Genomic DNA, 24,725 nt, shown 5'->3' on the forward strand with positions numbered 1-24,725 from the left:
ATCTAGATTTCAAAGTTTTTTTAATATTGGATAGCACACCAAGCCATCCAAATGTTGAAGTTATGTTCCTACCGCCACAGTTGTACCAAGTTAATAGAACTTCTTTCATCCAGCCATTAGATCAAGGCATTATATCCACCTTTAAAACTCATTGCATCAGAAAATCATTACAATGGATTTTGGAAAAAATTAATTCCAAATCTATTGAAGTAATGGAGGCATGGAAACACATTTCTCAATTGTGGACTGTATCAGAATCATAACTTTATCGCTGAAAGAAGTAAAACCGTCAATGTTAAATGCGTGTTCATTCAGGAAGTATGGTCGAATTGGCAGAAAAGGGAATCGGTGCGATGGTAGAAATTGCTACATCGGTAGGAGGGGAAGGTTTTGATGATATGACTACTGAAGCCCTCGTGGGTAGCACAGTTGATAGAATCGCCCTCTTCCCAACACCAACTGGAAAAGACCAGAGTTTGAATCCCATCGATGAAAGGAGAAATTTTTATGGGTCTTTTTCACAATGTGGCTGAGTTAGTCGGGCTCAGGTAGCATGGTTTTTTTCTGCTTGAAGCTCGGATTTTTCGTCCAGCAAAACAAAAAATCAACCTCAGCACACACAATTTATAGACAATATACACAGAGTAACATGACTTTAGTCACCGATACTCCTAAAAAAATAAAAAATATATATGATTACTGAAGATTTTCAAAAATTACTGGTAGAGAAAGAAGCCAGCATAGCGGATTTGGTGCAAATGGCATCAGAGGTAAAATCATATCAATTCAGATGATGATATCTCAGATGAAAATTCTAAACTTCCAAATTTTACGCTAAAAAGCATAGGGGAAGGCAAAAGGTTAGCCGAGAAATTAGAATCTTATTTTTTGAATGCAGATTCTTGAATGAAAGAAGCCCAAAGTTCAAAAGGGAGATTCAAAAAAGGCTTAGTTCCATACGATGAAATTCACAAAGATTTATCAAGCAAACAAACCCAGATTACTGATTTTTTTAAACAGAGCAGAAGGTACACGAAATCTATAATGGTGTATTTTTGTTAGTTTTGTTAACATTTTGTCAATGAAATAGTGTATTTTTGTTAGCTTTTGGGACATAACCTCCCTTTTTGTACTTTTTCTTAGTCCCGTATAACACAGTTTTGCACAACACAGCATTTTACAGAAACCTAATAAACGTGTTATACGAGGATTACCTGTATTAGTATTTGTTGGGCCTTGACTTCAAATAAATGACATCTAGTTTAAACATTGGCTAGATCTGTATCCAAACTTGATTGTTTTCAACTACTGAAAAGGAAGAGTAGTGTGGGAATCTCAGTATGCAATTAGCATTAGTAGAGGCAAGCTTTTTGGAAAGTAAGCTTATTCAGCATCAGCCAAAGAAAAAAAACAAAAAAAAAACTCCCATTTCACCCCTCCGTTCATTCCAAATACCTGTCCTGCTGAGCCTTAAATTTATTTAGGCTATCAACTTCCACAACAAAGGATGGAAGTCTGTTCTACCAACCAACTACCCACTGGCTAAAGGCAAACTTCCACACATCTATTCTTCTACATCTGTCTTTCCTCAATTTGAATTTATGCTCTCTCAGGTGATTATTCTGAGCAAGGACACTAATGACATACTGTCATTAGTGTCCTTAACAACCCTGCCAACCTTCGTATCGTCTGCAAACTTGGACATTAAGCTTGATATACCATCATCAATATTATTTATAAATACAGAAAACAACAATGGACCCAACACTGAACCCTGAGGGACTCCACTAATAACATTAGTCCACAATGCGTAGTGACCATTGATTACCACTCTCTGTCTTCTCCCACTCAACCATCCCTTTATCCATAGCAGCAGTTTACCTCCAATGCCACACTGCTCCAATTTGTTCTGCAGTCTTCTATGTGCAAAAGTATCAAAATCCTTTCTAAGATCCAAATATATTATATCAAAGTTATTCCCTGCATCCAGTTCCTTTGTGACCACATCATAGTATCCAATCAGATTGCTCAGGCAAGACTTTCCCTTAACAAAACGACGCTGTGTCTCATCTATAACTGAAGTCTTGTTTAGATGATCCTGCAGTGCTTCTTTTATCAGTGCATCCATTAATTTTCCTGAAACAGAAGTTAAACTAAGAGGTCTATAATTACTTGTGTCGCCCTTTGATCCTCCTTTGTGAATTGGGATCACATTTGCACATCTCCAATCCATGCATACCTCCCCCGAGTCCAAAGAAGCTCTCATAATTATGGCTAAGGGTTTGCTTTGATATAACTGGATAGATCCCATCCACCCTGGGCCTTTTTTATGTTTATCTTCAACAGTTTCTCCTCCACTTTCCTCTAGCTCACTAGCTCACTCTAGCCAGAGTTCAAATCACCTTTGGCATTCCCCCTCCCTAAATAACTCATCATGTGTGAATGTAGATGCAAAATACTCATTTAGTTTGTTAGCCGCCTGAGCAGGATCATCAACAGTTGAACCCTCAATATCCAGTGGACCAATCTGATTCATCCCTTTCCTTCTAGAGTTTACATATGTAAAGAACTCTTTGCTGTTTTTCTTTGCATCCTTTGCCAAAGATTTCTCATAATCTGCCTTTGCCTGCTTAATCTGCTTTGTAACTTGGTTACAGACCAGCTTATATCTATCATACGCTTCCCTGTCACCCATTAATTTATATGTATCTCATGCATTTTTCTTCTCTGTCATGTCTCATTAGTTCATATGGCATCCATTTAGGCCTAAACCTTGAACAGTATGTTCAACATCTGTTAGATGTGATTATTGTTGTGCTGTTATGGAAAAGTACTAATCAGTGGGTGGTGGGTTAGCTGTTTTCACATCATTTTGAGTTGGTTTGTATTTAATATGTTTCTTTAAATTTTGTCTTCTATGTTAAGTGTTTAGTAATTTAAAACATTTATGATTAAAGATTCTAGATTAAAAGCATGCCTTTTTGTGATTGAACAAAAGCTCACATCTTTGGTTTTTGTTTCCTATTCTTGTGTTCCTGTGTTGTTCCATAATTTCTCTATATAGAAGTTCTTGCACTTTAAAAACAATAGGTATGTAAGACATTATGGTCGGGGTATGTTTGGATGGGGAGGATGAGGATGATAATGCCCTGAATACTTGCCCGGGTTTCTTGTTTACTTGAAAGTATAACTTTATTTTATTCCTTTTGGCTATTGTAGCTCATTTTTTTTCCCTTTGCCGATAGGGTGGAAAGGTAATGCAGGTGAGGAGGAAGTAATTGGTGGCTGTAGTTTGAGGGAATTGCTTGTTATAAGTAATTTATTAGGAAGATTTAGCAGTGTTCACTTTCCTTTGTTTAGAGCAATATTTTGTAAATACAGTTGTACCTCGGTATACATCCTTAATCTGTTCCAGATCCTTGGACTTATACCAAACAGGACGTACACCAAACGAATTTTTCCCATAAGAAATAAAGGGAAAAAATTCTATTGTTATTGGCATATTATTCAATGTCCCTGATCTTTGTTTGGTAATCGATTTTACCCCCTTCACAACGTTAGCAGATTTAATAACGTCTTTGTTTTTCACAATCGTAGATACCGTCATTCTTGGCGTACGGTATGCAGCAGCCAAGTCCCGGATATGCATGCCACCTTCATACTTATCAACAATCTCTTTTTTCACCTCCATGGTGATCTTAACCATTTTATTCGTTGCTTGGCTCTTCTCATTAACTTTCTTAGAACTCATGGTTAATGAATTTACAAAAAATTTACACAAAAAAAAATCATGTGAAAATTCACAGAGAGTTATAGCGTGGGTTGTTCACTGAATGGTAGAAACTGTTGTACTGATGCTCGTGGGCAGTCGTGGCAGAGATGCCAGATCTTATCCCCTCTCCAAAAACCGAATTCAGTCGATCAAGGACGTAAGCATGCACCATGTGCGCATATGTCCTCGGTCGGTTTTATTCGGAAAGCCGAGTCAGAACGGGCATGCGTACTTTTTTTGCTAGCATCCGTCCTTGGTTGTCTTTTATTCGGTTTTTGGAGTAGGGGGTAAGATCTGGCATCTGAGTCGTGGCTTTGTCTTGAGCGAGGTAAACAAGGGTAGCGCACGGTGTCGTGACTCATTTTGATGCACGTGGTCGTATTCTAAACAAAGGTCGTATACCAAACAAAATTTTTCGCATCCAAACATGACGTATATCAAGTTGGACTTATTCCAAAGTGGACGTATACCGATGTACCACTATTAATTCATTCATTTTTGTAAAACATTGAAAAGGTCAGAGTAGTTATCAGAAGAAGTAGCATAATTTCCTGTCTATTTTCAAGAAAGTTGAATTGTTACAGAATTGGATAAAGGAATTTTATCGCAAAAGTTATATGAAGTTGGTGCTTTAACAGTTTAACAACCTTAAAAAACATAATTGATATTGGCTTTTTGCTGACAGTGATTCATCATATATGAAGAAGTGGAAAACATTATATCAGCCAAAAAAGTAGTGATTGGGACAAGGTTGATTAATTATTGCACTGTATGCCACTAGCCAGTGTTATTCTGCACTAATTTTTTTTTTTTTTTTAGCTTTCTTTTTGTGTTTTGTTTATCATCACTGTGAGTTAATTATGTCAAGTTAGTGCCCATATTAGGTGTAATACTTGCCAGTATAGAAAATTCATTGTAGCACTTGGTCATCCTTTATGTTCACTGTGCAGTACCTCTGTTTACCATCAGTTGTACCGTTATGAGCCAACTGAATTGAGCAGAAAATATACTGTGTGTTGCCCCATATGTTTTTTCTTTTCACTGTTTGCATTAAATGTTAGTGACTTAAATGGTGAAACTTGTCTTGCATTTTACAACAGCTGCAGTATTGACTGCAATTGTTTAAATGATGCTATTTTTATCCGATTTAGTTTTTTTTGCTATCTGTTTCTTTTCAGTCTTGTGCTTCTTATGTTTGGCTCAATTAATTTTTTAAATTGCCTAAAAGGAGCATGTATTGCTCTCTGTGGTGGCCAGTCCTTGTCATCAGTTTTTGACACTGCATTCCTTTTTTTTTTTTTTTTTTTTTTTTTACTGTTTGTTAGTGTATGTAATGGAGCATATACTTCACTAATAATATGTACTTAAGTAGATAAGCGCATAAAGCATAGGACTATGAATTAGAAATTCACTAATGAAAGTTCAGTGTAGGTACACTATCTTTTGTTTGTAGTGAACTCGAAAGTATTTGAAATGGCATCAATTCAGTTGTATCTCATATTGTGACTACCTTCATAGCGGAGTTGCCATGATATTGCATTACCTCGAATATGTATTGCTTCACCTATGCAAAGGGCTATTGATCCACCGAGTATAAGTAACAGTGGTCTTTTCTGTTGTTAATAGTTACTTATTCAAGGTAGTGCTGTTGTTTTGTTGTTTGTTATTTGGTTTTTAGGAGCATTAGCAACTAAGGCCATATTGCTTCGGGGATATGTGGTGGTCATTCCCTGACCTTTTCGCATCCTCCGTATTTGGTGGTTATGGGCTCGAATCCCAGTCTAATCAAGAAGAGTGTGCTACGCACTGCTGTTCCTGCCCACCTGGCTACGGAGGCGCCACAAGGTAGGGCAATATCATGGCAACTCATTGTGGAGGTAGTCACAATATGAGATACAATTAAATCGATGTCATTTCAAATACTTTCGAGTTCACTATGAACAAAAGATGGTGTGTCTACACTGAACGTTCATTACTAATAATGTGTGTTATCCTATAATAAATCTCTGCAGTAAGCATAAGAAGACAAAATGATATAGAATCAAAGCTTGCAAGCTAGAACTTAAATGTATAATTAGATTGAATAAAACTATTGAAGTATTTAAAACTTTAAAAGGATCGTGTAAAGTAAATGCTGATGGCATTCTTATTCTGTTTTAGAGAATGCACGTAAGAGAACTCAATTTAAATTGAAAAGGGATGGTTACAAAAATTTGTTTTCAGCCAGGAGTAATTGATTTTTAGAAGAAACAAAACAGAAGTAAATTTAAGGAAGGATTAGACACATTATTACAGGGGTATACAGAAGTGGCGGATATTGTGTTTTTTTTTCCCTTGCTTTCTTGCATCTTTTGCCACTACTAATACCAAACTAAAACAGGAGATTATTTTACTTCGTTCAGGTTACATCTTTACTTTATCTATCATTCTCCTGTTTACAGAAGGGACAGGTATCAAAGTTATGAATTTGATATTTGATGAGTCTAATAAAAGTGATTGAATTTAAAAATGAATCCAGATCTATTTTATTTCATAATATTAAAGAAGTAATCAGTGGCCTTTCTTACCATAACTTGTTTGGAGATATAAACAGCATATGTGCAAGTTCAGGTAAGGTACTCAGAGGCACACTTCCACAAAATGTTCAGAGTCAAAAATCCCATTATGGAATAGTTTGTATTGTGAATATTAACTTGATTTTTGTCTTCTTTTGATTAAATATGAAAGCAAGAAGTATGGTAATAAACTAATATTTAACTGAACTATAATGTTTTTTGTGAAAATATATAGCAAATTCTGTTTTTAAAAGTAATCTGGCGACTCCTGTTTTGCAGCTATTCTAAGTACTATATATATATATATTAGAATAACTGTATGTGAAAGATGGACTCTAGAGAATTGCTCAGATATCATTGGTCTCCTATTTTAAGATTTGAGTTCGTGGATTATTTTAAGGTACAAAGAATATGCCTCAATATATTGTTTCTATTTTCAAGCTGCTGTCGGTCTCCCTTGTGGGCAGCTCCTCTTTGAAATTACCTAAAATGTTTCCTCACTGTTAAATCTTTAAAAATATTACACTAAAAAAAAAAAGTTGAGCATAATTTCTTTAAACTGAACAGTCTCAATATTCAGAAAGAGAGAAATGAACTTAACTTCTGTTTAAGTTAAATTATTGTTTGGTAAGTATGACAACAGAAAGTTAAATTATATTTAATTTGACAGCAGAATTTTGTTTTAAATAAATGCAACATATTCCTGAGAGCATTACAGAATATCTACATTTTATTATAAATATTGTTTTTTATTATTATGCAGAATTAAATAAGTGGCTATTTCTACAGGTTTGAACCTAAAAGCTGAATTGGTATTATTTAATTTTTTTTTTCTTTAGAATTCTAGAACAGATGGGAATTCATTTTCTTCAAAACTGTTAAGGTCACCATCAGTATATAATAGTGTAAAAAATATTGATCAGCACAATGTATCTATTGTGAATTCATCTTCTCAGAGTACAGAAAATGGAAAAAAACATATTTCTGGATTTAATGTCACGGATGGAGAAATTAACAAAAATTTGTCATCTGCATTTAGTAAAAGTAAAGGTGATTCATCAGATATAGAAAATTTAATTGATGGGAACAGTGATATCAATGAATTTCAAGATTTTGAAATACTTTTGCCTAAATTGGATTGTGGAGGTACGTGTTTTAAAATCAATTTGGTATATTTTATTGATAGTTAAAAATGTTCACTTTGTTTTAGTGTAGGATATCCAGGAAAAAATGCTATAGTTTCAATTCTTTATAAGTATTGACCTAAAAAGCGGGCAATGTTATTTTTGATATTACAGAACACAAGACTTAATGAGCGAGTGAGAGAGAGCTATAAAATTAAGTTTTTTGGAATGCCATAAAGACTTGCATAGTCCAGTAAAAGGTAGCTTCCTTAAATATTTCAAGCATATATTTTGAGTCTTTATTAGCATATGGATTATTACATTTTGTAATTTTTAAAAAATTTATATAATTTTACTTAATTCAATTTGTGTCTTTGTTGTTTGTTAATAGGTTATTATTATTTCATTTTCCGAATGATATTCCAAATGGAATATCATTCAGAAAATTCAACAAAGCATTGTGCACTAGTTAGTACACAGTGCTTTGTTGAAAGCATAGCAAGTATGTATATAATGGAAGTCTTCTATAATGAGATCTGGGATCATCAGAAAAAAATATTTGTTAGAGTAGATTCTTGTCATAGTCAAATATTAACCTTATCAATTGGAGAGACTGTGCAAGGCTCGTGGGATAGGTTTTTCCTCCGCAGTCTGTGTTTGTTAGCAGGAGAGACAGTTTTTTACAGGGATGGGATACACTAGAAGGGTGCAAGAATATTTGCTGATATGGGCCTATATGAGAGCTTGAAGGACAGGGTGGATGCCCTCGAAGGATCTGAATTGAGGGGCCCATCAAGCTCTCAGCTACCCACATCAATGGCAGAGCTTGCACTTGATCATCACGCAACACAGCGGCAACCCCCAAAGCAGAATGCGCTGGTCCAACAGGAACTAGTAGTTGTTGGTGACTCTATTGTCAGGGGAAACGGGGAACATGCTATGTAAAAAGGATAGGTGGAACAGGACCAGGGTATGTCTGCCAGGGGCAAAGGTTGATGACGTAGAGCAGATATCATCTTTTAAAGGGCACAAAGGGTGATATTGTTGTACATGTTGGCACTAATGATATTACGAGTAGGAGACCGGCAGTTACTTAACAAGTACAGGTCACTGTTGAAAAAAGCCGTGAATTAGGGTTGAATTTAAAAGTGCCTGCAATTCTGCCCAGACACAAAAGGAGGGAGTATATGATGAGAGCCTTGTCGATCAATTTAGCCGTGGAAAGATTGTGCAAGGCTCTAGGGGTAGAATTTTTTTTCAGCCTGGTTTGTACTTGTTAACAGGAGAGACTGTTTCAGAAGGAATGGGATACACTTAAATAGAAAGGGTGCAAGAATATTTGCTGATGTTTTCGAGGCAATGTTAGGTGGGTCGGAAAACTGCTAGCTTGGAGGGGATACAAGGACTAATAGATTAACAGTAGCCACTGGCAGAGGTGAAAGTGATTCTTGCACTGCTTCTATTGGAATGAGCAGCAGCCTGGAAAACAAGATGCAGGGTATTTCAGAGACTGCTGGGAGTCATTGTGGTAAAAGTAAACACATGGGTTGTGTTAGGGTAGCTAAGAATAGGAACAGGTGCATGTATACTTGCATGTACACCAATGTTAGGAGTTTGGTAAATAAATTTGATGAATTTGAGGTATTGCTCAGAACATCAAAGGCAGATATTTTTGGGATATCAGAGACTGGTGTCACACAGATATAAGGAATGCAGAACTGGAATTTGGGGAGTACAATGTGAACAGGAAGGATAGATAAGATAGGAAGGGAGGAGGGGTTATACTATTAGTTAAGAAACACATGAAATTCAAGGAAGTGAAGCCAGTCAACATCGCTGGACAGTGCAGTGTCGAGTTAGTTTGGTGTGACATAAGCATTGGGAGATCAAAATTGAGAGTAGGAGTGTGTTATAGGCCTAATGACTCTGATGAGTATAATAAGGAACTGTATAATAAGGAAATATATAATAAGAAACTGTATAATAAGGAAATAGAGTGGGCCAGTAAATCAGAGAGTCTTATAATGGGGGATTTTAATTTCCTAGATATTGACTGGAATTTGTGGGTTGGTCACTCACACATTAGCAAGGCTTTTGTGGATTTATTGGATGATTGTTTTCTACATCAGCATGTGCGGGAGGCAACTAGAGGGAGTAATACTCTTGATCCGATTATTAGTAGTGATTCTTCATGCATTAAGAATCTGCAGATAAAGGATCCACTAGGTGGCAGTGATCACAGTGTGCTGAAGTGGGATTTACTCAAAGAGGTAACTACCATCAGGGATAAAGGAAAGAGTTTTTGCTTTCGTAAAGGTGACTACGGTGGTCTGAGACAGTATTTAAATTCTATACCGTAGGACCAAATGATGATGTTAGCAACAGCAAATTCAAAATGAGAAGCATTCAAAGAATTTATCTTGGAAGATACTAGGCTTTACATACCAACTAAGACATATTGTTTAAGGTTTAGGCCTAAATGGATGTCAGATGAACTAATGAGACATTTGGCAGAGAAGAAAAATGCATGGGATACATATAAATTAATGGGTGACATGGAAGCCTATGATAGGTATAAGCTGCTCTGTAACCAAGTCACAAAGGAGATTAGGCAGGCAAAGGCAGATTATGAGAAATCCTTGGAAAAGGATGCAAAGAAAAACAGAAAAGAGTTCTTTACCTATGTAAACTCTAGAAGGAAGGGGATGAATCAGATTGGTCCATTGGATATTGATGGTTGAACTGTTGATGAACCTGCTCAGGTGGCTAACAAACTAAATGAGTATTTTGCATCTACATACTCAGTTATTACAAAATCATACAGTGAGCTGGATGATTTTGTAATAACTGAGAGGAAAGTGGAGGAGAAATTGTTGAAGATAAACATAAAAAAGGTACCTGGGGAGGACGGAATATATCCAGTTATATTAAAGGAGGCAGCAAAGGAAGTAAGCAAACCTTAGCCGTAATTATGAGAGCTTCTTTGGACTCAGGGGAGGTACCAACGAACTGGAGATGTACAATTGTGACCCCAATTCACAAATGAGGATCAAAGGGTAACACAAGTAATTATAGACCTCTTAGTTTAACTTCTGTTCCAGGAAAATTAATGGAGGCACTGGTTAAAGAAGCATTGCCGGATCATCTAGCATTAGCATTAGTAGAGGCATTTGATGCAAGAAAGCAAGCTTATGCAGCATCAGCCAAAAAAAAAAAAAAAAAAACCCACTTCCACTTCACCCCTCTGTTCATTCAAAATACCTGTCCAGCTGAGCCTTAAACTTATTTAGGCTATCAACCTCCACCACAAGGGATGGAAGTCTGTTCCACCAACCAACCACCCGCTGGCTAAAGGCAAATTTCCGCACGTCTATCCTACATCTGTCATTCCTCAATTTTAATTTATGCCCTCTCAGGTGATCGTTCTGAGCTAGAGGAAGAATCCCATCAGCATTGAGCATGCTTAAACCATTCAAGGCTTTATACACCTCTATCAGATCACCTCGCTGGTGCCTAGTCTCCAGACACTGTAATTTGCAAAACTTAAGCCTTTCTTCGTAAGAGCACCCCTTTGTTCCATTCACTAATCTTGTTGCCCTTCTCTGTACTCGTTCCAGCAGCTCTACATCCTTCTTGAAATGAGGCCTCCAGACCTGTATACAGTACTCTAGGTGTGGCCTGACCATTGCCTTATACAATGGAATAATCACCTCCTTATCCCTGCTGGAAAAATTCCTGTATATCATTCACAATACTCCATGAGCTACTCTTGCAGCCCGTCTGCACTGCTCAGAGAACTTCATATCTGCCTGCACAACCACCCCCAAGTCCCTTTCATTCTCTACCACTGTCAGTGTAGTACCACAGAGGTGATACGTTGCTCTGGGGTTGCTGTTACCCATGTGTAGTACTTTACATTTGTCAATGTTAAACTTCATTTGCCACCTCTCATCCCATCTGCTCAACCTTTCCAGATCCTGTTGCAGCAACATAGTGTCAGTAGTGTCCTTGACAACCCTGCCAACCTTTGTATCGTCTGCAAACTTGGACATTAAGCTTGATATACCATCATCAATATCATTTATAAATACAGAAAACAATAATGGACCCAACACTGAGCCCTGAGGGACTCCACTAATAACATTAGTCCACGATGAGCAGTGTCCATTGATTACCACTCTCTGTCTTCTCCCCCTCAACCACCCATTTATCCATAGCAGCAATTTGCCTCCAATGTCACACTGCTCCAATTTGTGCAGCAGTCTTCCATGTGCAACTGTATCAAAACCCTTTCTAAGATCCAAGTATATAATATCAAAGTTATTCCCTGCATCCAGTTCTTTTGTGACTGCATCATAGTATCCAATCAAGTTGGTCAGGCAAGACTTCCCCTTAACAAAACCATGCTGTGTCTGAGCTATAACTGAAGTCTTGTCTAAATGATCCTGCAGTGCTTCTTTAACCAGTGCCTCCATTAATTTTCCTGGAACAGAAGTTAAGCTCACAGGTCTATAATTACTTGTGTCAGCCTTTGATCCTCCTTTGTGAATTGGGGTCACATTTGCACATTTCCAGTCTATGGGTACCTCCCCTGAGTCCAAGGAAGCTCTCATAATTATGGCTAAGGGTTTGCTTACTTCCTTTGCTGCCTCCTTTAATATAACTGGATAGATCCCATCCACCCCGGGTGCCTTTCTTGTGTTTATCTTCAACAGTTTCTCCTCCACTTTACTCCCGGTTATTTCAAGATTCTGTAGCTTACTGCTAGAGTTGAATACACCTCTGGCATTCCCCTTGCTGAATAACTCCTCACGTGTGAATGTCGATGCAAAATATTCATTTAGTTTGTTAGCTACCTGAGCAGGATCATCAACAGTTGACCCATCAATATCAAGTTGACCAATCTGATTCATCCCCTTCCTTCTAGAGTTTATATAAATAAAGAACTCTTTGCTGTTTTTCTTTGCATCCCTTGCCAAGAATTTCTCGTAATCTGCCTTTGCCTGCCTAACCTCCTTTGTAACTTGGTTGCATATCAACTTGTATCTATCATAGGCTTCTGTGTCATGTGTTAATTTGTAAGTATCCCATGCATTTTTCTTCTCTGCCATATGCCTCATTAGTTCATCTGACATCCATTTTGGCCTAAACCTTGAACAATATTTCTTAGTTGGTATGTAAAGCCTAGTAGCTTCCAAGATAAGTTCTTTGAATGCTTCCCATTTTGAATTTGCTGTTGGTAACATCATCAGTTGGTCCCACTGTATAGAATTTAAATACTGTCTCAGTCCATCGTAGTCACCTTTACGGAAGCAATAACCCTTCCCTTTACCCCTAATGGTAGTTACCTCTTTGAGTAAATCCCACTTCAGCACACTGTGATCACTGCCACCTAGTGGTTCATTTATCTGCAGATTCTTAATGCATGAAGAATCACTGCTGATAATCAAATCAAATCAAGTGGGATTTGATTACTCCCTCTTGTTGCCTCCCGAACATGCTGATGTAGAAAACAATCATCCAATAAATCCACAAAAGCCCTGCTAGTGTGTGAGTAACCAGCCCCCAAATTCCAGTCAATATCTGGGAAATTAAAATCTCCCATTATAAGACTCTCTGATTTACTGGACCACTCTATTTCCCTGTACAGTTCCTTATTATACTCATCAGAGTCATTAGGCCTATAGCACACTCCTACTCTCAATTTTGATCTTCCAATGCTTATGTCACACCAAACTGACTCAACACTGCACTGTCCAGCGATGTCGACTGACTTCACTTCCTTGGTTTTTATGTGTTTCTTAACTAATAGCATAACCCCTTCCTATCCTGTCTATCCTTTCTGTAGACATTGTACTCCCCAAATTGCAATTCTGCATTCCTTATATCTGTGTGACACCACGTCTCTGATATCCCAACAATATCTGCCTTTGATGTTTTGAGCAATACCCCAAATTCATCAAATTTATTTACTAAACTCCTAGCATTGGTGTACACGCAAGTATACCTGCACCTGTTTCTATTCTTAGCTACCCTAACACAACCCATGTGTTTACTTTTACCGCAATGGCTCCCAGCAGTCTCTGAAATACCATGCATCTTGTTTTTCAGGCTTCTGCTCATTCTAATAGAAGCAGTGCAAGAATCTCTTTCACCTCTGCCAGTGGCTACTGTCAATCTATTGGTCTTTGTCTCCCCCCAAGCTAGTAGTTTTCCGACCCACCTAACACTGCCTCGATAGCATCAGCAAATATTCTTGCACCCTTTCTATTTAAGTGTATCCCATCCCTGTAGAAGCAATCTCTCCTGTTAACAAGTACAGTCCAGGCTGAAAAAAATTCTACCCCTTGAGCCTTGCACAATCTTTCCAGGGCCGAATTGATCGACAAGGCTCTCATCATATACTCCCTCCTATCGTGTCTGGGCATCTAAACAAGACTTCAGTTATAGCTCAGACACAGCATGGTTTTGTTAAGGGAAAGTCTTGCCTGACCAATTTGATTGGATACTATGATGTGGTCACAAAGGAACTGGATGCAGAGAATAACTTTGATATCCTATATTTGGATCTTAGAAAGGCTTTTGATACTGTTGCACATGGAAGACTGCTGCACAAATTGGAGCCATGTGGCATTGGAGGCAAATTGCTGCTATGGATAAAGGGGTAGTTGAGTGGGAGAATCATAGAGTGGTAATCAATGGACACTGCTCATCGTGGACTAATGTTATTATTGGAGTCCCTCAGGGTTCAGTATTGGGTCCATTGTTGTTTTCTGTATTTATAAATGATATTGATGATGGTATAGGTATATTAAGCTTAATGTCCAAGTTTGCAGATGATACGAAGGTTGGCAGGGTTGTTAAAGACGCTAATGACAGTACGCTGCTGCAACAGGATCTAGAAAAGTTGAGCAGATGGGCTGAGAGGTGGCAAATAAAGTTTAAAATTGACAAATGTAAAGTATGGGAAGCAGTAACCCCAGAGTGATGTATCAACTCTGTGGTACTACACTGACAGTGGTAAAGAACGAAAAGGACCTGGGGGTAATTGGGCAGGCAGACATGAAGTTTTCTGAGCAGTGAAGACGGTCTGCAAGAGTAGCTCATTGTGCCTTGTCAATGATATACAGGAATTTTTCTAGCAGGGATAAGGAGGTGATTATTCTCTTGTATAAGGCAATGGTCAGGCCACACCTTGAGTACTCTATACAGGTCTGTAGGCCTCATTTCAAGAAGTATGTAGAGCTGCTGGAACGAGTACAGAGAAGGGCAACAAGATTGGTGAATGGAACAAAGGGTTGCTGTTAAGAAGAAAGGCTTAAATTTTGTAAATTACAGTGTCTGGGGACTAGGTATGAATGCTCAATGCTGATGGGATTCTTCCTCTTGCTCAGAATAATTACCTGAGAGGGCATAAATTGAAATTGAGGAAAGACAGATGTAGGATAGATGTGCGGAAGTTTTCCTTTAGCCAGCGGGTAGTTGGTGGAACAGACTTCCATCCTTTGTTGTGGAAGTTGATAGCTCAAATAAATAAGTAAGGCTGAGCTGGACAGGTACTTGGAACGAATGGAGGGTTGAAATGGAGCGTGTTTTTTTTTTTTTTTTTTTTTGGCTGACGCTGCATAAGCTTGGTTTCTTCCATCACATGCCTCTACTAATGCTAAATTCTAATGCTATAGAGATGGTGATAAGTGGGTTGGAAACTGCTAGCTTGGGGGTATACATAGACTAATAACTTAACTAGAGCTGCAGGAGAGGCTAAAGTGATTCTTGCACTGCTATTATTAGTACATGCAGCAGCCTGGAAAGCAAGGTGTCTGGTACTTCAGGCCCTCCTTTTGATCACCATTGAACAAACAAATAAATACATGAACTGTGTTAGAGTAACTAAGAGTAAGAACATGGGCATGTATACTTGAATTACACTAATTAATGCTAGGAGCATTGTAAATAAATTTGATGAATTTGAAGTACTGATTAAGTCATCAAATGCAGACATTGTAGGAATAGCAGAAACATGCCGTTACTCAGACATAAGTGATGAGGAATTTGAATATGGGGAGTACAATGTGTACAGGAAGGATAGATAGGACAGAAGAGGTGGAGGGTCTCGCTCTAAGTTAAGAAGCACATTAAATCTAAGGCAGGGCATTCAGTTGAAATGGGTGATGAGTGCAACATTGAGTCAGTTTGGTGTGATTTAAACAGTGGGAAAACAAAATTAAGAATAGGAGTGTGTTATAGGCTATACAGAGAAATAGGGTGGGCCAGCAAATCAGAATGCTCATTATGGGGGATTTTAACTTTCCAGATGTTGACTGGAATTTCTGAGTTGGTCACTCGCATACTAGCAAGACTTTTTATGAATTTTTTGGATGGCTGTTTTCTACAGCAGCATGTTAGAGAGGCAGCAAGAGGAGGTAGTACTTTTGATCTGGTTATCAGCAGCAACTCCTCATACATTAAGAACCTGCAGGTAAAAGATTCACTGGGTGGCAGTGATCACAGTGTACTAATGTGGAATTTAATTAAATATATAACTAATGTCAAGTGTAAAGAGAATGACTTTTGCTTCCATAGGGTGACTACAGTGGTCTCAGACAGTTTTAAATTCTATACAGTGGGACTGTCTGATGATATTGCTAGCAGCAAATGCTAAATGAGAAGCAGTGAGGGAAGTATTTGTATAAGCTACTACTTATACCAATTAAGAAATACCATTCCAGACTTAGACCTAAATGGATGTCAGATGAACTGACGAGACTTATGGCTGAGAAGAAAAATACACAGGTTGCATATAAATTATCTGGTGATACAGAAGCCTATGGTAGATATAAATTAGTCTGTAATCAGATTCCCAAGGAGGTTAGGAATGCTAAGGAAGATTATGAGAAGTGTCTGGGAAAGAATGTCAACAAATGCAGCAAAGGCTTCTTTACTTATATTAACCAGTAAAAGGAAAGGGTTAAATCACATTGGTTCACTTGATGATAATGGTTTAACTGTTGATCCTTCCCAGGTTGCTGCCAGACTGAATAATAAGTACTTTGCATCTACATTCACACATGAGGAGTTCTTTATTGAGGGTAATTCTAGTTCATCAGAATCTAACAAGGAGCTAAATGATTTTGTGATAACTGAGAGGAAAGTGGAAGAGGAATTTGAAGCTTAACATTACATAAGTGCCTGGGGTGGATGGAATCTGTCCAGTTATATTAATGGAGGCAGCAAAGGAGGTAAGAAATCTCTTAGCCATAATTAAGAGAGCATACAGCCAGTCCTCGTATAGCACGATAGTTGTGTTCCTAGAAACCCTCGTGCAATGCAAAATCGTGCAATATAAACAACAGGCCCTATGGGAAAAATAGGGTTAGGTGCCGACCACCCAAGATTGAACACACACTTCTAACCAAAACATTACCAAACAATAAATAATCGTAATAAAATACTGCTAATGCTTTTGCTTCTATCGTAAGCAAACTTGTTTTTTGTTTGATTTTCTATCCAAACAGATGACAGCCGTTCCATCTCTTCCAATTCTTTGTGTCTTAATCTAATGGATTTTAATTACACTTTGAGTTGTTCCTGCTATGAAAGTTGTTTTTATTTTCTCTGCATTCTTTGTAATTCTCGGCTTTGCCTCATTTAGGTCTGTAGCACGTGCAATATCACATAGTCTTTCATTTTGCTCAAAGTGTTTCACAATTCAATTCATATTTTTTTCTCTATCGACAGAGACGGACTGGCCATAAGCCTTACCGGGGAAACCCCGGTGGGCCGGAGGCCGGTGTGATTTTGGCCGTAAACCATAGTATGAGGCCACTAAATTTTTCCGGGTAAGAATTTTTGGCCCAGTCCACCTCTGTTTATTGATATTGCTTTTCTTTTTCTCTTTGAATCTGCAGTGTCTTCACCAGGACTCTTCCTTTTCACACCTTTTAAGTATTTTACTCATTTTTAGGGATTAAGGCACAATTACAAAACGAGGAGGCACGCTTGATACACATAAACAAAGCTGCGCACGTGTAGCAACTGAATAAACAACACCGTAAAGGCAGAGATACACTATTAACACCTCACATTTTACTAAAGCACATTTCTAGGGGTTACTACCATAAAACAATAAAAACAATTTCCAGTTGCGTTTCTGCTAGTGGAATCTGTTATAAACTGGTAGTAAACTCGATCTAATTGCATTTGCGATTATACCGATAGCTGGAATTGTGTTGGTTTTTACGTTATTATGGTGAAATGTGTTTCCCCTTCACTAATATAAAACACATAAATACATTTTCAGAATCTTCTCTTCATTCCTATCGTGTTGCATTCAGTTGGGGTGATTCCGCGTTCGACTGCCATTTCTTGTAAACACAAAGGCGAATCGTGCATAAGCTAATTCGGTTCGTGTTATATGAGATATTGTTCCCCTATTTATAAATCATGTATGGTCGAATTCGTGTAGTTTAAACACGTGTTATTCGAGGACTGTCTGTATTTAGATTCAGGAGAGGTCCTATGGACTAAAGATGTGTAAATATATCTGCAATTTACAAAGGGGAGGGGATCAAAGACAACATGAATAATTACAGACCTGTTAGCTAAACTTTTGTTCCAGGGAAAATAATGGAGTCTGGTTAAAGAGTAATGCAGGATCATCTAAACAGGAATGCAGGTATACTGCAATCACAGCATGGATTTGATAAGGCACCATCCAATCTGATTGGATGTTGTAATGTAGTAAAAAAGCAACTGGATGCACAAAATAATTTTGATATAATATACTTCGGTTTCAGGAAAGCTTTTGACACTCTTGCACATAAAAGACTGCTGTACAAATTGGAGCAGTATGACATTATGGGAAGTTACTGCTCTGGATAAAGGGATGATTGATTGAGTGAAGACAGTGGGTTGTTATTATTCAAAGACTAATGTTATTAGTGGAGTTCTCAAGTGTTCATTGCTGGGCCCATTGTTGTTTTCTGTATTTATTAATGATATTGATGAAGGTATACCTTCATCAATATCATGGCTTTAATATCCAGATTTGTTGATGATACAAAGATTGGCAGAGTGGTTAATGATAATAATCATGATAAGCTGCTGCAACAGTATCTAAACAAATTAGGCTGGTGGGCTGGAGGTGGCAGTTGAAGTTTAACATTGACAAATGTAAGGTAGTGCATATGGGCAGTACCTTGCAATAGTCCCGGATTAACATACCAACTGTGATTCAGATATGACGTTTTCTAAGCAATGCAGACAGGCTGCCAGGACAGCTGATGGGGTTTTGTCTATGATATACAGGAATTTGGATAGCAGGGACAAGGGTGTGATTATCCCATTGTATAAGGCAATGGTTAGGCTGCACCTTGAGTATTTCATAGATGGTCTGGAGGCCCTCATTTTAGGAAAGATGTAGATTTGCTGGAATGGGTGCAGAGAATGGCAACAAGATTGGTGAAGGAATGAAAGAATGGTCTTACCAAGACAGGCTTCAGTTCTACAAATTGCACTGTCTTGAGACTAGGCGCTTGTAAGGTGATCTGATCGAGGTTTTTAAGTCCTTGAATGGATTGAGCAAGCTGAATGATAGCCTTCTTCCTCAGGCTACACATATAAGAGGGACATAAATTAAAATTGAGGATGGTTGGAGGATGGATGTGAGGAGGTTTGCTTCAGCCAGCAGGTGGTTGACTGTTGTAATAAACTTTCATCTGGTGTTGTAGAGGTGGGCAATTTGAATAAATTCAAAGAATGACTGGACAAGTTATTGGAGGGGAGTTATACAAGTGATGTGGGATTTTTTTTTTAGTTAATGCTTTTTAAGCTTGCTTCCTTGCAGCATATTCCACTAATAATAATGATAATAAAAAACAATTTTTAAAACTAAATTGTTGTTTATATTCAATAGTTGGCAAGTGGCATTTTTTTCTGTCCTCAAGTTCAATGTGGGGCTTTAAAATAAATAACATTTTCAATTATCTGGATGGATGGTTTTGTGAATATTTCTTCCATGAAGAAATATTGCATTAGAGCTTTTAAACTGTTTTGTCATGCTGCTTTATATATTAGCTCACGTAAACTTGAAGATGAATAATATTTCAACTAGTCCTTTGTTTGATTGATAGAGCTGGACTGCACAGGAAGACAGTGAAAATAATGCTGGATTGCAAAGGGTTAAGTTTTTTGGCTGTTGCAGTGAATGCATTGGGCTTACTTGCACCATATGGCTACTTACTATAATTTAAAAAATCCTAATATTATAATCTTAAATTCTTCAATGAAGTCTTACTTCTGGTAATTTTTCTAATGCTAGGATTCTGGAAGCTTGTAAATTGAAGATATGGCCTTCTCAGATCCTGTGAAAGGTTATATTACTGGAGGTTATATTGCTGTGCCCTGTTTGGTCTACCTGCTCCTTGATTTAGGCTTTTAATTTTCTGTACAGTTTGTCTTACTACATTGGCAAATGGCCTTGTAGACAACATACTTTGATTTCCAGCATCTTGGGGGATGGGGGCATTGAGTTTTAACTTCCTATTTCTTCCCCTGAGAATATACTTTAGTCTTGTACTTGATGGCCACCCTGGTGAGCTTGCCTCTCATAGGATGGTAAGGTTAGGTGTTGGAGGTGTATAGGTGTATAACATCCCAGTCCCAAAGGAAGGGGGGTTGATTTGAATGGAGGTGTATTTTCACAGTTAGTAAGGATAAAATCTTAGGGTGTAATAAGTGTATTTAGTATTGGTAGTGGAAGCAATCAAAGTTATACAGCATCAGCCAAAACCCCTCGACGTGGGCACCTGTACGTGGTGAGGGGACCTCCCAGTGACGCTGCTGGACTTCCAGACTAGCATCACTGGGATCCAACGCCCACAGCCTAGGTTCCGGGCTTACATCAATGGAATCCGGCGTGTTTGCCGTGCGCTGCGACCCGTGGAAATTCGGAAAGGGGGATCCTGGTGGTTGAGGGGCCCAGCTTCAATACACCACTTTGGCCCCTGCTTCGACAAGACGGGTGGTCCTGGAAGGCCCGGCTAGGATCAATCGGCTAGTAGGTTCGCCTGCGAGGGTCAACCGTGTCAATGCCACGCCCCTACCCTCATGGTCCGAGGGACAGGATTCAGGCTGGCGGCGGTGCGGGTATAGTGTCTGGGTAGCCCTGGCGTCCCACTCCCGAGCGCATTTATTGCATGCCGGGTAGTGGGCGTCCCTTTGGGCTCCGTGGTGGGTGGGGAGCCCGGGCACTGAACACTTTAATAAACTCCATGAATCCTGATAAACGTATTCCTTCAGGGGCCCCAACCCGGTCCCTATCTGAAAATAATGACGGAGAGGCAGATAGCATTATTGCTACAAAGAGGCAGAGAACCGAAGTACCATCAGGGCCAGTCCCAAGGTTCCTAATTATGCATTCTACCAATGAGACACCAATTGGTAAAATGTCGCCCTTTTTCATACAAAAAGGGTTAGACGGGGTAGCAGGTTCACCCAAATCAGTTAAGAGGCTTCGTTCTGGAGACCTTTTAATTGAAACTAAAAATGACCGGCAATCTGAACATCTACTCCGAACAACATCAATCGGAGGAATCCCTGTAACGGTGACACCACACAGAACACTCAATTCATCGAGAGGTGTCATTTCGGAGTGGGACCTTCTCGACGTCACCGAGGAGGAAATCTGCTCCGAACTAAAACCACAGGGAGTTACTGCCGTCAAGAGAATCACTGCGCGAAGGGATGGGAAAATTGTTAAAACCAGGAGTGTTATCCTGACTTTTAACTCTCCAAAACCTCCTGATGAGATCAAAGCTGGATACATCAACTGTCCAGTACGTCCATACATTCCGAACCCTTTACGGTGTTTTAAATGTCAGAAGTATGGACATTCTCAAATGGCCTGCCGTGGAGTCCTTGCATGCGCTCGATGCGGTGCAAAGGACCACGAAACAACAGCATGTTCAGCCGCAAAACCCACCTGTATTAACTGTGAAGGCGAACACCCGGCCTATTCACGAGCATGCCAGAGGTGGAAAGAAGAAAAAGAAATTCAACGGCTGAAGGCAGAGCTAAATATATCATACCAGGAGGCAAGGAAATCGGTCAAACCCCTGAATATCAACAGACCTACCTACGCCCAGAAGGTAGCAGGGAGATGTTCCGTCGGAACTCAGACGGACATGACCATTCCTCCAAAGGAGTCTTTCACTCCCATCGCGCGGTATTTATTAAGTTCACAAAAACCTGCACAAAAGGACCAGTCAGCTGCCACTCCTATATCGGTACCTCCTAATGCTCCACAAATTACAAAAGTAGATACGAAAGAAAAGAATAAGAAAGGGGAAGTCCCCCCTAGTTCCCAAGAAAAGATGGATGTAGAGCAGAAGGAGGTACCCGATGATTCAGTCTTGGAACTCTTTGCGGAGGAGGAAATGGACACGGGACAGCGTCCATTCTTCCCCAAAAAAGATAAATCCAAGACTGATAAAAGTAAGCCCTCAGCACCTCGGAAGCCGCCTGATGGACCCACCAAGCCAAAATAATGGCTAAATTCCTACAATGGAATTGTCGTGGATTCCGGCGAAATATAGATGACATCAAGGCCCTCCTGCAAAAGCACGAGCCAGTTTGCTTTTGCTTGCAGGAGACATATCTAAAGGCAAATGATGATCCCACCATGCATAACATCACAGTTTTTCGAAAGGATAGAATTGCGGACGGCTCTGTACATGGGGGAGTGGCTATCCTTGTGGGTAACCAGACCCCAGTGCAGCCCCTGCTAATTACAACTAGAATAGAGGCTGTTGCAATTCGCCTTACGGTGGGATTTTTATTAACTGTGTGCTCTATCTATTTGCCACCTGGGACTGACATCTCCCAGGCAGACCTTGATGATCTTCTCACGCAGCTGCCTCCCCCTTTCTTACTTCTCGGGGATTTTAATGGACATAACACCCTGTGGGGTAGTGCTAACGTCAACGGAAGGGGACGAGTCATTGAGCGTATGCTCAATGACAATGACCTTTCCCTTCTAAATACTGGAAAAAACACCTTCTTCCATATGCCTACCCGTACTTTTTCTGCCATTGATCTTTCTATCTGCTCCCCTTCTCTACTCCCTTCACTCACCTGGGAAGTGGAGGAGAATCCATACGGAAGCGATCACTTCCCTGTGATAACCTTGTTACACAGTGGGAGACCATGTCTTCCTTTTAGGTTACCACGGTGGAAGATTGATCAGGCTGACTGGACTGCCTTCCAACAACAGGCAAATTTCGATCTTAGCACAGTCAGTCAAGAGCCGATCAATGACGCAGTACAGTACATCACAGAAATCATCGTCCAAGCAGCTGCTAAAGCTGTCCCAAAAACATCAGCCCGGTTTCCACCATTTCCCAAACCTTGGTGGAATTCACAATGCACAGCAGCAAAAAAGGCTCAAAACAAAGCGTGGGGGATATTTCGCCGATATCCCACCACGAACAACCTTATAGCCTTCAAACGTGCACGAGCCAAAGCACGTTACATCCGTCGTCAGAGTCAAAAGGAATCGTGGATCCGTTTTACATCATCTATTAACCAGTCTACCAACTCTAAGGTAGTCTGGGATAAAATCCGGAAAATGAAGGGAAAATATACATCCCACCCTTCTTCAATCCTAGATTATAATGGATGCGCTATTGCAGATCCAACTGCAATAGCCAATGCTCTTGGGGAAACATTCTTTAAGATCTCTGCAACATCTTCGTATTCCCCAGAGTTCCTGGTCCTTAAACACAAACTGGAAAGGCAAGCACTTAATTTTAAGACCAAGGGCCTCTATCCCTACAACGGGGCATTCACTATAGAGGAACTGAACAGAGCGCTCACTCTTTCCAAAGCAAGTGCCGTTGGACCAGATGGCATCCATTATGAAATGATTAAAAATCTTCTACCAACATCTATGGATTGTCTGCTCCTTCTGTATAACAGAATCTTTACTGAAGGGCAGTTTCCGGACTCCTGGCGAAAGGCAATCGTTCTTGCCTTTCCTAAGCCAGGAAAGGATCCAAAAGTCACCACCAATTATCGTCCTATTGCTCTGACTAGCTGTTTGTGCAAAATCCTGGAGAGAATGGTCAATTCTCGTTTAATATGGTATTTAGAATCAAATGACCTTCTCTCCAACATCCAGTGCGGCTTCCGACGGAACCGGTCCACTTTGGACCATCTTATTAGAATGGAAGCATCCATCCGGGATGCTTTCCTAAAACGGGAACACTTGGTGTCGGTGTTCTTTGACATGGAAAAAGCGTATGACACAACTTGGAGATTTGGCATTTTAAAAGACATACATAGCCTAGGCCTAAGAGGGCATCTGCCTTTTTTTATTCAAAACTTTTTAGCTAATCGATCGTTCCAAGTTCGTGTGGGATCCTCACTCTCTCGCTCCTTTAGCCAAGAGGAGGGAGTACCACAAGGATCAGTATTAAGTGTCACGCTTTTTGCCATAAAAATAAATTCCATCACAGAACAACTTCCTCCGACTGTAAACAGTGCCCTCTATGTTGATGACTTTAGCATTTTTTGCCAGTCGTGCAACATGAGGGTAATTGAAAGACAACTGCAGAAAGCCATTGATAGTCTGAATTGCTGGGCACTTGCAAATGGCTTCAGGTTCTCGCCGGAGAAGACCGTTTGCGTACACTTTTGTCGCAAGCGTAATCTTCATCCTGAACCCGAATTAAGGCTCGGACAAAATGCAATTCCAGTAGCAGCAAACACAAAATTCTTGGGACTCATATTCGATAAAAAACTAACTTTTTTGGATCACATTCGTGAACTCCGCACCAAGTGCACACGTGGACTTAATATTCTCCGCTCGCTCTCCTCTACATCTTGGGGAGCAGACCGATGTACCATTCTTCGGCTTTACCGTGCACTAGTGCGATCCAAACTAGATTATGGGTCCCAGGTATATTCCTCAGCCCGAGACAGTGTCCTGCGGTGGCTGGACCCCGTCCATCATCAGGCTATACGCATCGCTACTGGAGCATTTCGAACATCTCCTGTCCAGAGCTTATACGTCGAAGCAAACGAACCACCGTTATCACTTCGACGTAAGCAGTTGTCTCTAAAGTACGCCTTAAAACTGAAATCCCTGCCAGACCATCCTACGTGGCCATTCGTTTTTGAGCCACGATGGGAAAATTTATACAATACTCGAAAGACTGCCAATCGTCCTTTTGGTATTCGTATCCAAGAGCTACTCAAAGAACTTGATATCAAGGT

At 39.5% G+C, this 24,725-nt stretch overlaps 1 protein-coding gene across 1 annotated transcript in view; it reads left to right on the top strand.

The window, feature by feature from the left end:
• The window catches only part of LOC150085088 (uncharacterized), a 159,301-nt gene that overhangs the window by 75,160 nt on the left and 59,416 nt on the right, over positions 1–24,725 (top strand). Inside the window, exon 7 of the mRNA XM_090376459.1 lies at positions 7,167–7,473. Within this exon, the coding sequence (XP_090232585.1) occupies positions 7,167–7,473 (307 nt within the window). The remainder of the gene's footprint in view (positions 1–7,166; positions 7,474–24,725) is intronic.

Source organism: Mastigoproctus giganteus, chromosome 6 (genome assembly GCF_048544385.1).
Source record: "Mastigoproctus giganteus isolate SK-2022 chromosome 6, ASM4854438v1, whole genome shotgun sequence".
NCBI classification, from domain to species: domain Eukaryota; kingdom Metazoa; phylum Arthropoda; class Arachnida; order Uropygi; family Thelyphonidae; genus Mastigoproctus; species Mastigoproctus giganteus.